At 43.6% G+C, this 13,258-nt stretch overlaps 1 protein-coding gene across 1 annotated transcript in view; it reads right to left on the bottom strand.

Moving 5' to 3' along the window:
• Positions 1-12,022, bottom strand: part of parp12a (poly (ADP-ribose) polymerase family, member 12a) — a 38,066-nt gene extending 26,044 nt beyond the window's left edge. The window contains exons 1-3 of the mRNA XM_060923663.1: positions 11,653-12,022; positions 4,440-4,575; positions 4,023-4,299 (exon numbers count right to left, since the gene is read on the bottom strand). Coding sequence (XP_060779646.1) covers positions 4,023-4,299; positions 4,440-4,575; positions 11,653-11,969 — 730 coding nt within the window. The 5' untranslated portion in view covers positions 11,970-12,022. The remainder of the gene's footprint in view (positions 1-4,022; positions 4,300-4,439; positions 4,576-11,652) is intronic.
• Positions 12,023-13,258: the final 1,236 nt, after the last annotated feature.

Below are 13,258 nucleotides of genomic sequence, written 5' to 3'. Positions count from 1 at the left end.
AAAATGCTGTTCCTAAACGCATGAAAGATACTACGAAGTTTGGTCTAAAACTAGATAAGTGACACAAGCACCATTATTACATTTGCATGCCACTTTTGAAGTTTGAAATAATTTTTTTAATACGATTTTTTTAAATAAAATCACCTGTGTATTTATACGAAAACAATTATCCGCCTCAGGCTCAGTGAATATCAGTGAATAATAACCTCAACTTCGTCTCCGTTATTATTCACCGTTATTCCCCTCGCCTTCGGCAAAAAAAAATTTAAATATTGATCATATTTATTGAACACTGCACATACGACTGCATCTTACATGTTAAATGTTGAAATGCTACTTTGTACTGCTGCTTCATCTGCTTTTTATCCTCTCATATGTCTATAGAGGACGACTCAGACACTACAACTGCACACAGCTACTATTTATTTTGCTACCTTTTGTATTCACATATAGACCCCTTCGCAGTAAACGTCATTCATACGCAAGAGGAAATTGCGCGCGCAGCCTGGACTCAAAAAAGACTCAGCGATGCCTAGTTGTTGTGTTGTCGGGTGTCAGAATCGTAGCAGTGATGGGGTTAAAATGTACAGAATTCCAGCAGGATCTCACCCATTCCCAAAAAAAAAAAGTCACTGACGTCTATGACTACAAGCCATCAAACGTGTAGACTGGGATGAAAGCACCATCAAAAATGCGCGGGTTTGCGGCGCCCGCTTCATCACAGGTAAGATCAGGCTATTTATTAAATCTTTCTTTTTTATTCGTTCTAGTCTTCGTTTATTGATGTAGCAAAATACTTTGGTAACGTTTGTCTGATTAACTGGGTCATAGTTACACAATGTAATGAATATTGTTAGCATGTTAACTTAGCTTTGCATGCAATTTTGTTTGTAGGAGAGGTCTCACTTGACTCAAGCAGTCCAGATTTTGTGCCATCATTATTTGTGTATGCCGAAAATCACAATTTTAAAGCAAGGATGGAAAGGTAAAATTGTGTGCCCTCACTCTAAATGCCAACTTACGTTGACTGCTCTAACCTAGCTCCCGCCCCGTTCAGTTTCATTTCTGCTCTCTGCCTCTCGCTTTTTACGCAGCTCTGATTTCTCTTAGCTGCACTCTTTACACTATCATTCCTTTCATGCCATTCCCTCCTGCAAATTGCTGTTTAGTGTTGGGATTTGCTGTTGTAGCTAAAGCCACATTGCCATCACATCACTGGCATAATTTGATTAAAACAAAATGAATATGAATGTCCCATTGTTAATCAAGTTGTACATGCCCGCACAATCATATGCGTCTAAAGACTTGTAGGCACGAAGTTTTTCGTGGGTGTACACTGAAGTCTGGTCAATAAGGTACGAGTATATATCTGGCCATTGTATACCAGGGAACTTACTAACATCGTCCGTCCACTCTTTAATTAAATGCGGATCTGGTAGGCGATGTCCACTTGTTAGAGTTAACTTATTTATGTAGCATTCTCAATCTTGTAACGACAATTGTTTGGCATAATCTGACAGCTCATAATGCCGGTCTATGGGCAGCGCCATTGTTTCGGAGTCCAGGCTGCGTGCGCATCCTGGCAACGGTCGGTTTGTTTACAAACATGCGAAGGGGTCTATAGTGACATGTTTTGTCACATTACAAGCTGGAATTAAAATGGATTTTTGGGGCATTGGCACCATTTGATTTACACAACATACCTACAACTTTAAAAGTGCAATTTTTTTTTGTGACACAAACAATAATTAAGATTTAAAAAAAAAAACAGAAGTCTGGAGTGTGCATAGGTATTCACCCCCAAAGTCAATACTTTGTAGAGCCACCTTATGCTGCAATTACAGCTGCAAGTCTCTTGGGGTATGTTTCTATTAGCTTAGCACATCTAGCCCCTGGGATTTTTGCCCATTCCTCAAGGCAAAACTGCTCCAACTCCTTCAAGTTAGATGGGTTGTGTTGGTGGACAGCAATCTTCAAGTTATGCCACAGATTCTCAATTGGATTGAGGTCTGGGCTTTGATTAGGCCGTTCCAAGACATTTAAATGTTTCCCTTTAAACCACTCCAGTGCAGCTTTAGCAGCATGTTTAGGGTCATTGTCCTGCTGGACCATGAACCTTTGTCCCAGTCTCAAACCTCTGGCTGACTCAAACAGGTTTTCCTCCAGAATTGCCCTGTATTTAGTGCCATCCATCTTTCCTTCAGTCCTGGTGCCACCACCATGTTTCACTGTAGGAATGGTGTTCTCAGGGTGATGGGAAGTGTTGGGTTTGCACCACACATTGTGTTTCCCATGACGGGCAAAAAGTTCAATTTTAGTCTCATCTGACCAGACAATCTTCTTCCATGTGTTTGGGGAGTCGGCCACATGCTGTTGGGCAAACTCCAAATGGGTTTTCTAATTTTTTTTCTTTAAGCAATGGCTTTTTTTCTGGCCACTCTTCCATAAAGCCCCACTCTGTGGAGTGTATAGCTTAAAGTGGTCCTATGGACAGCTCTTATTTAGGGGTTTCATATGAAAGGGGGTGAATACCTATGCACACTCCAGATTTCTGTTTTTTTCATCTTAATTATTGTTTGTGCCATAATAAAAACAACAATTTTGAACTTTAAAAGTTGTAGGCATGTTGTGTAAATCAAACGGTGCTAACCCTCCAAAAATCCATTTTAATTCCCAGGGTTTTTTCTAGAAAAATTTAGTATGAGGACGCTCACCATGGCGAGGGAGCGAAGCGGGGGGGGGGGGGGGGGGGGGGGGGGGGGGGGGGGGGGATGGTACCGGTTGTCCCCCCACCGTGCAAAGCCTTTGAAAAATGCTCCAATGGGACATTCTGAGGCTATCTGAGAGGGAAATTGTAACAAATTGTCTGTCAACATTGAAAAAGAAAGAAGTAATCTTCTTCTGCCCCGGACAGTCTTTGGCTTTCTTCCGTTTTGTGCCGCGGGATGACATCTTTAAATGCCCAAGTGTCAACAAAAACAACTCGCGAACTACTTCTGTCAAAAGCTCCCGCGCCGGTGGGTGAAAGGTCATTCAGTCTCGAGAAATCTCGCTCTACAAGTCAGCTGACCTTGTATGTAACCCATGTCAAATCTCGCGAGAGCAGCCGCGACAAGTAAACAACTAAACAACATGGCGCCTCAGTCTGGAAAACGCCAATTCGGATTGTTTTTGCACCGTCTGGCGGTGTATCTACTATGATTGGAATATTTTTGGAGCAATTATAACGTATTTGATGATCAGACACATTGTCACAGTGTTGCTGGGATGTTTTCACGGAGTCGGTAAGGGGGCGCACGCCGAGAGTAAGAGGGCGCAGCGCCCCTGTTCCCCCGTTTAGACGAAAGCCTGAATTCCAGCTTGTAATGCAACAAAACAGGACAAACACTTTTGCAAGACAAATATATATATTTGTAAACAATCCCTTTCCCTCTCTTCATGATGTGTATTTTTTGTATTGCGCAGCTGTACAGTACCTGTGCCTCAGAACCAGCTCTTCAATGTACAAATCTCACTGACAATTTGTGCGCATGGTAAATAACCTTGAACAAATTCAACTTCAGACTTAATAAGAACCATCTTGTTTGGTGGATCTTCCTCAATCTAACTATAAATGGTGTGTGTCAATCATTAAGCTAAAAATCATTCAATTTAACATTTTAATAATTGGTAAAATGCTGAGGTATGAGAAGAACTAAGCCCGTTGAGACATGCTGTTATTGGAAAATAACCAACTTCAGAGTGGTAATGGCAACATTCCATCCTATCATTAATTATTTTCCTTTCACAGCATGCCTGTTATATTGTATTTCTTACATAACCAAAAGTGAATCACCAAAACGTGTGGATTTTTTGGGTCAAGGTCAACAGTATACAATGTAGGAAAGAATAAGCTGCTAGTTTTGTATTTCTTTGTTCACCATCATGTGATCAACCCGTTTTAAAAACAATCATAAAAACATGATAATGATAAACCATGGCCATGATGATTAAAAAAATAATCACATCAAAGATGGCCAAACCTTTCTCTGCTCCTCTGGAGATGGACTTTTCAGTTTGACTGCTGAGAAGAAACTTGTTTTTGTATGTTTTCTGAAGGGTGCGTACATTTTCCGGACTGAAACCTCTGCCATTCAGAATTTTCTTGGCAACTGCATCAAAAGTATGAGCCCGCTTGCAAGCAGTTCCAAATTTACAGTCATCCTGTAGGAAGTGCTGGCAGACATGCAGGCTGGTGCATTTAGTCTGATATTTACAGCTTCCGTGTTCTCCGTTTCCCTTATTATAGTGGGAACAAATCTGGGAGGAAAAAAAAAAAAAAACAGCACATGATCATAATCATCAGTGAAACTGATAAGTGTATACAAAGTTACAGTGTGTTACAGTGGTGATGAATTTATTTGTGTATAATGGATGAGCTACACACAAGCTAATCTAACCTCTGGAACAAGAGCAGGATCGTTCTGTAGCAGAAGTTGAAACAATTGTGATTCTTCAAGGAGATAAAGATTCTTCTTTCTCAGAACAGCAGAATTGTGTGCAGATTTTATATCATGAGGGTTTTTGCATTTGTCCCTGGTGTTGATAGAGAAGAGATTATGCTCATCAACCATCAGAGATAAACATATTATGCATACATCATCAGAACTACAAATACTCCATGAATTAATAAAATAACTTGAAAAAAAAATTGATATTTATTTTCAAATATTCACAATTTACAATTAGATCATGCAATTCTGGGTGTGAGATGGGACTGTGCTAAATCCGGAGGTGTATCATATTTGATTTTACTATTATTGTCTAAAGGCCTTCATGTCTCATCTCATCTCATTATCTCTAGCTGCTTTATCCTTCTACAGGGTCGCAGGCAAGCTGGAGCCTATCCCAGCTGACTACGGGTGAAAGGCGGGGTACACCCTGGACAAGTCGCCAGGTCATCACAGGGCTGTCACATAGACACAGACAACCATTCACACTCACATTCACACCTACGGTCAATTTAGAGTCACCAGTTAACCTAACCTGCATGTCTTTGGACTGTGGAGGAAACCGGAGCACCCGGAGGAAACCCACGCGGACACGGGGAGAACATGCAAACTCCACACAGAAAGGCCCTCGCCGGCCCCGGGGCTCGAACCCAGGACCTTCTTGCTGTGAGGCGACAGCGCTAACCACTACACCACCGTGCCGCCCCAGGCCTTCATGTAGTGTCTGAAATTAGGGCGCTGAGTAATCAGGTGTGTTCTCGCCAATAAACAGGTTTGGATTCCTTCACTGCATTATCATTACGCCCATTTCTTTTTGATACAACCAAAACTCATTAGAAAGTCCCTGATTTTAGATACATAAAGGCAAATCACAGGTTTCTGTCCTCCAACCAAATGGGATATTCAGCTGTCAGCCTGCCAGTATTTCACAATGCTGTTAAAATGTACATCATTACCGTACATACCAGGAATGCCATGTCAAGTCAATTTATTTGTATAGCGATTTTAACGGTAGACATTGTCGCAAAGCAGTTTGACAGAAAAATAAAGATTTTAAACATATGAACTAATAAATTGATCCCGAATAAATGTATCCCTATGCATGAATATGTACACAACAAAGTTTTTTTTTTTTAAACTTCCTGGATATTTCAGATTTAGTACCTTACTTTTTACTTAATTTTTCTGACCCAGTATTGGCCTAATTGGTCGCACGTTGGTGCAGTGGTTGGTAGGGAAGCCATGGTTCCCTAATGGTTATGGAAGCAGCTTTGGGACCAAAAGGACTCTGGTTTAATTCCCTGAACCAGCAGGAATGGCTGAAGCAAGGCACCTAACCCCCAACTGCTCCCCAGGCTATAGCAGGTATCAGGGTTCAAATTACGAATTCATCATTGTGGGGGTCTCTTAAAAAAAAATTACAAAAAAAGGAACGGTGCATAATTGTGGCGGGTATATATATATATATATATATATATATATATATATAGCCTAACAGGTGCACTTTCCACGAGCTATACTTGCGTACACCGAGTCGTCTTTTTTTTTTTTTACATATCGTTTTTGCTATTTTCCTATAGCCTATACTTTAAACAGAAGGAGAATGCATTCTACTAGTAGAAAGTAAAAGCTGTTCTCTTACCATCACGCAGACAAAATAGACCAAAGTGGTCCGTTTTCAGCAGGCAATGGTCGTGATATTTTTCTTGAAAAATTAACCAACGAATGAAACCAAGCTCAAGTGGTTCTTCTTCTGAAAGCATTAACTTGTGTGTGTGTGTGTGTGTGTGTGTGTTAACATTCATGAGCTCTCAATAGGACAGTTTGCACGCATAGTGATGTGGTGGTGCTGCATTCACGAGAACATGCACCTAGCTGTAATGCATTCTTTTGGAAAACATGTTTATTCTTATTACTATTTCAGGCTATTTGTCTCTCTTTAATGTAAATATTACTCAGTATATTGAAGGAAAATGAGCTTTATTTGTGATTAAAATATAATGATGCTGCATTTTTAGAGACCCCTATAGATATATGATTTTACTGCTTTCATGAGAGCCAGTCCTCCCTCTATGGAAGCTCAGCTCCCACTGGCTCTGATGTAATTCAAGCCATGGCGAGTATGTTGTACATCATCTGCTACAGTGGTGCTTGAAAATTTGTGAACCCCTGAGAATTTTCTATATTTCTGCATAAATATGACCGAAAACATCATCAGATTTTCACACAAGTCCTAAAAGTAGATAAAGAGAACCCAGTTAAACAAATGAGACAAAAATATTATACTTGGTCATTTATTTATTGAGGAAAATGATCCAATATTACATATCTGTGAGTGGCAAAAGTATGTGAACCTCTAGGATTAGCAGTTAATTTGAAGGTGAAATTAGAGTCAGGTGTTTTCAATCAATAGGATGACAATCAGGTGTGAGTGGGCACCCTGTTTTATTTAAAGAACAGGGATCTATCAAAGTCTGATCTTCACAACACACGTTTGTGGAAATGTATCATGGCACGAACAAAGGGGATTTCTGAGGACGTCAGAAAAAGCGTTGTTGATGCTCATCAGGTTGGAAAAGGTTACAAAACCATCTCTAAAGAGTTTGGACTCCACCAATCCACAGTCAGACAGATTGTGTACAAATGGAGGAAATGCAAGACCATTGTTACCCTCCCCAGGAGTGGTCGACCAACAAAGATCACTCCAAGAGCAAGGTGTGTAATGGTCGGTGAGGTCACAAAGGACCCCAGGGTAACTTCTAAGCAACTGAAGGCCTCTCTCACATTGGATGTGTTCATGAGTCCACCATCAGGAGAACACTGAACAACAATGGTGTGCATGGTAGGGTTGCAAGGAGAAAGACACTGCTCTCCAAAAAGAACATTGCTGCCCATCTGCAGTTTGCTAAAGATCTCGTGGACAAGCCAGAAGGCTATTGGAAAAATGTTTTGTAGTCGGATGAGACCAAAATAGAACTTGTTGGTTTAAATGAGAAGCGTTATGTTTGGAGAAAGGAAAACACTGCATTCCAGCATAAGAACCTTATCCCATCTGTGAAACATGGTGGTGGTAGTATCATGGTTTGGGCCTGTTTTGCTGCATCTGGGCCAGGACGGCTTGCCATCATTGATGGAACAATGAATTCTGAATTATACCAGCCAATTCTAAAGGAAAATGTCAGGACATCTGTCCATGAACTGAATCTCAAGAGAAGGTGGGTCATGCAGCAAGACAACGACCCTAAGCACACAAGTCGTTCTACCAAAGAATGGTTAAAGAAGAATAAAGTTAATGTTTTGGAATGGCCAAATCAAAGTCCTGACCTTAATCCAATTGAAATGTTGTGGAAGGTCCTGAAGCGAGCAGTCCATGTGAGGAAACCCACCAACATCCCAGAGTTGAAGCTGTTCTGTACGGAGGAATGGGCTAAAATTCCTCCAAGCCGGTGTGCAGGACTGATCAACAGTTTCCGGAAACGTTTAGTTCCAGTTATTGCTGCACAAGGGGGTCACAGCAGATACTGAAAGCAAAGGTTCACATACTTTTGCCACTCACAGATATGTAATATTGGATCATTTTCCTTAATAAATAAATGACAAAGTGTAATATTTCTATCTCATTAGTTTAACTGGGTTCTCTTTATCTACTTTTAGGACTTGCGTGAAAATCTGATGTTTTAGGTCATATTTATGCAGAAATATAGAAAATTCTAAACAGTTCACAAACTTTCAAGCACCACTGTAAATGCCATTAATGTAATGTAATGCAATGTGATGAGCACTGCTGCCTCACAGCAAGAAGGTCCTAGGTTCGAGCCCAGTAGCCGATGGGGCCTTTCCGTGTGGAGTTTGCATGTTCTGCGTGGGTTTCATCCGGGTGGTCCGGTTTCCTCAGTCCAAAGACATGCAGTTAGGCTAACTGGCTCCTCTAAATTGTGAATGAGTGTGCAGAAAGCAACTGGCCACTCTACTGCTGCAATTCTGGCCAAGTCAACCAAACATGGTTCGGCAGTGACAACAACCGGCCTAATTGAAGCACCAAGACACAACAGAGATTACGCAATGGACCAACTCCATCCATTATCTGTAGCCACTTATCCTGTCCTACAGGGTCACAGGCAAGCTCAAGCTCTACGGGCGAAAGGCGGGGTACACCCTGGACAAGTCGCCAGGTCATCGCAGGGCTGACACAGACACAGACAACCATTCACACTCGCAGTCAATTTAGAGCCACCAATTAGCCTAACCTGCATGTCTGTGGGGGAAACCGGAGCACCCAGAGGAAACCCACACAGATGCAGGAAGAACATGCAAACTCTGCACAGAAAGGCTGGGCTCGAACCAGGACCTTCTTGCTGTGAAGCAACAGTGCTAACCACTACACCACTGTGTTGCCCCACGGACCAACTCCATCCATCCATTATCTGTAGCTGCTTATCCTGTCCTACAGGGTCGCAGGCAAGCTGGAGCCTATCCCAGCTGACTACGGGCAAGAGGCGGGGTACACCACATAGACACAGACAACCATCCACACTCACATTCGCACCTACGGTCAATTTAGAGCCACCAATTAACCTAACCTGCATGTCTTTGGACCGTGGGGGAAACCGGGGCACCCGGAGGAAACCCGGACAGACACGGGGAGAACATGCAAACTCCACACAGAGAGGCTGGGCTCGAACCCAGAACCTTCTTGCTGTGCGGTGACAGTGCTAACCAGTACACCACCATGCCGCCCCCTATGGGCCAACTCAATCTCATCTCATTATCTCTAGCCGCTTTATCCTGTTCGACAGGGTCGCAGGCAAGCTGGAGCCTATCCCAGCTGACTACGGGCGAAAGGCGGGGTACACCCTGGACGAGTCGCCAGGTCATCACAGGGCTGACACATAGCCACAGACAACCATTCACACCTACGGTCAATTTAGAGTCACCAGTTAACCTAATCTGCATGTCTTTGGACTGTGGGGGAAACCGGAGCACCCGGAGGAAACCCACGTGGACAACATGCAAACTCCGCACAGAAAGGCTGGGCTTGAACCCAGGACCTTCTTGCTGTGAGGCGACAGTGCTAACCACTACACCACCGTGCTGCTCCACGGACCAACTCCATCCATCCATTATCTGTAGCTGCTTATCCTGTTCTACAGGGTTGCGGGCAAGCTGGAGCCTATCCCAGCTGACTACGGGCGAAAGGCGGGGTACACCCTGGACAAGTCGCCAGGTCATCACAGGGCTGACACATAGACACAGACAACCATTCACACTCACATTCACACCTACGCTCAATTTAGAGTCACCAGTTAACCTAACCTGCATGTCTTTGGACTGTGGGGGAAACCGGAGCACCCAGAGGAAACCCACGCAGACAGGGGGAGAACATGCAAACTCCGCACAGAAAGGCCCTCGCCGGCCACGGGGCTCGAACCCGGACCTTCTTGCCACGGGCGCAGATAGAGGGGGGGACGGGGGGGGATTCGTCCCACCCAGATTTAAATTCACCTTGTGCGGTCCCCCCCACTTATAGGGAGGAAAAAAATGTCTATGCTGTCTCTTTTTGCATCAGGCAAACCTCACGGAAAAATCAAAAGACTAATTACCATTCGGTTTATTGAGGTGCACAGCAGTACATAAATAGTTGCAACTGCGCAGACTGCACAGGTTGTGAGCTCGAGCTTGGTTGCTATGGTTACCCACAACAAGTTTGACAGGCATATCGGGGACAGCTCCTCCTAGTTCAGGACCCCAACACGGCATGATGAAGGGTGCCAAAAGGCAGAAAACGATTGCATCGTTTTTTCAAAAAAAAAAAAAGACCAAGTAAACTGTGCCTTACTTTATCATATCACCTTGCAATTTTTTGATAGTCTGTTCAAAGTAATGTCGTAGTGAAAGTAAAATCGTACGGAGTAGAGATGCCTTTCTGGTAGCCTCCTTCTTTCGGTGGCAGCCTGTAGATACAGTGCTCAGAAGGCAGTTTTAATGTTTAATCTGGCGTTCCCTGCCATAATTTCAGCGAGCATAATGTTTCATAAGGAAACTTTGCGAAGAGTTGTTGACTGACTGCCGCTCACGCAACACAAAGGCATAGTTAGAAAGTCAGGATGCACTGGTTTACACTTTACACACACACACGTAGCCCAGCCTCTCGCTATGGTTAACAGTTGGAACTTAGCGGTTTTAAAACTAGCTTTGCAGTTTCTGTGCGTGATGATAATGTGTAAACTTTGGATTTCCATAGGCTATGTTAAAATGTTATCATTGTCCTGGCCTGCAGGTAGTTCCTGGTGATGGCAGTGACGGAGGTAAAATAACATGTATACACACTACCGTTCAAAAGTTTGGGGTCACCCAGACAATTTTGTGTTTTCCATGAAAAGTCACACTTTTATTTCCCACCATAAGTTGTAAAATGAATAGAAAATATAGTCAAGACATTTTTCTGAGCATTTAATCGAGCCCACAAATGTGATGCTCCAGAAACTCAATCTGCTAAAGGAAGGTCAGTTTTATAGCTTCTCTAAAGAGCTCAACTGTTTTCAGCTGTGCTAACATGATTGTACAAGGGTTTTCTAATCATCCATTAGCCTTCTGAGGCAATGAGCAAACCCATTGTACCATTAGAACACTGGAGTGAGAGTTGCTGGAAATGGGCCTCTATACACCTATGGAGATATTGCACCAAAAACCACACATTTGCAGCTGGAATAGTCATTTACCACATTAGCAATGTGTAGAGTGGATTTCTGATTAGTTTAAAGTGATAATTGAAAAGAACAGTGCTTTTCTTTCAAAAATAAGGACATTTCAAAGTGACCCCAAACTTTCAAACTTTTGAACGGTAGTGTGTGTGTGTATATATATATATATACACACAAAATGGAATCATTTGCTGACAGCTCAGTCCCCCCCAGTTCAAAATTCCTATCTGCGCCCCTGCTTCTTGCTGTGAGGCGACAGTCCTAACCACTACACCACCGTGCCGCCCCCTATGGGCCAACTCAATATATATAATATAACAGTATAACAGCTGAAATGCCACCCAGAATGCTGAATCAGCTGAATCTCCTGCAGTGTTTATGTTAGTCAGCTGGCCTCAGATCAGCACTCAGTGTGCACTCAGGACTTTGCTCAGACAGTCAGGTGTAAAATATACTCTTACCCGAATCTACAACTCCCACACACGTGATACCGGCACAAGTGCAGCTCCTCGCAGTGTTCACACTTGCCCGGGTCTTTACACAGCCGCAGCGGCGTTACCGCAATGATCAAAGCACCGGGACCGAGCGCGCGCGCGGCCGAATCATCATCATCATCATCAACAACCCGGAAGTGCTGGCTGTCCAGCAGCGCGCGCCGCAGGAGCCGCTCATCTACCGTCAAACTGTGCCGTAAAACAGCTTCCAACTGCTGCAACTGCAGACAGCACTGGTTATCACACAGCACTCTCAGGACGTGGTAAGACACAACAGCCGCCATTTCCTCACGGAGTGAAGCTCCTCCCTCACTCTCGGTTTGAAGAAAACGAAAGTGAGAAAGTCAGTTCCGCGTTGTTCTGCCGCTCGCTGGCGGAAGCGTTCTCAGGAGCACAGTTCCAAACTCTGCCAGCTACTCGACAGAAGTGCACTACTGCCACCCTCGCTAGTGCACTCTATTTAAAGAGTCTAGTTCTGTTCCTGTTGATTGTTAAAGGTCTACATCCTGTGGTTCAGGAAACATAAGGCAGTTTGGTTTTGGCTTTTGTTTTTAATAGAAGCCCGTATAAAGTTCTGAATTAAAACTCTGACACAGCAAGGTAGCTTTTAGGCCAGGGCTTTTCAAAGTGTGGGAGAGTCTTCTTCTTCTTCTGTCGATTTATTGGCGGTTAACAATCGATGTGTATTACCGCCATCTACCGGGCTGAGGTGTGATCTCAAGGGATCTCATCTCATCTCATCTCATCATCTCTAGCCGCTTTATCCTGTTCTACAGGGTCGCAGGCAAGCTGGAGCCTATCCCAGCTGACTACGGGTGAAAGGCGGGGTACACCCTGGACAAGTCGCCAGGTCATCACAGGGCTGACACATAGACAACCATTCACACTCACATTCACACCTACGCTCAATTTAGAGTCACCAGTTAACCTAACCTGCATGTCTTTGGACTGTGGGGGAAACTGGAGCACCCGGAGGAAACCCACGCGGACACGGGGACAACATGCAAACTCCACACAGAAAGGCCCTCGCCGGCCCCGGGGCTCGAACCCGGACCTTCTTGCTGTGAGGCGACAGCACTAACCACTACACCACCGTGCCGCCCTGATTATAATTTTAAAAAAACCCTAAATTCTGTTTGCTAGTTGAGTGTCTTTTAAATACTATGTTCGAGCTGTTACTGCTGATTGTGTGAATGGCTGACTTAATAAGTTGTCTATAGTTACAGGTTCTCTCAATGCCCATCCCATCTTCTCTCTTTCACTGGAATACTGTGTACAGTGTATAAGAACATGCTCAACCTTTTCTACTTCTCCACAGTGTGCACAGGCCCCAGAATGATGTTTCCCTATTGTATACAACCCATTATTTAGACTTGTGTGTCCTATCCTCAGCCTAGTCAACCAAACCTCCTCCTGTCGTTTCAGTTCACCACCCCTTCTAATCACCACCTCCTTTTGTAAATTATATAGATGCCGTCCTTTCTCCTCTGTATTCCGTCTCTCCTGCCACATTTTGTTGATGTTGTCTTTAATTACTACTTTAATTTCTGCCTTGCTTAATGGGACTTCTAAC

The sequence above is a fragment of the Neoarius graeffei genome, chromosome 6, assembly GCF_027579695.1.
Source record: "Neoarius graeffei isolate fNeoGra1 chromosome 6, fNeoGra1.pri, whole genome shotgun sequence".
NCBI lineage: Eukaryota > Metazoa > Chordata > Actinopteri > Siluriformes > Ariidae > Neoarius > Neoarius graeffei.
The sequence above is the reverse complement of the archived record's forward strand: the minus strand, read 5'-3'. Positions and strand labels throughout refer to the sequence as shown.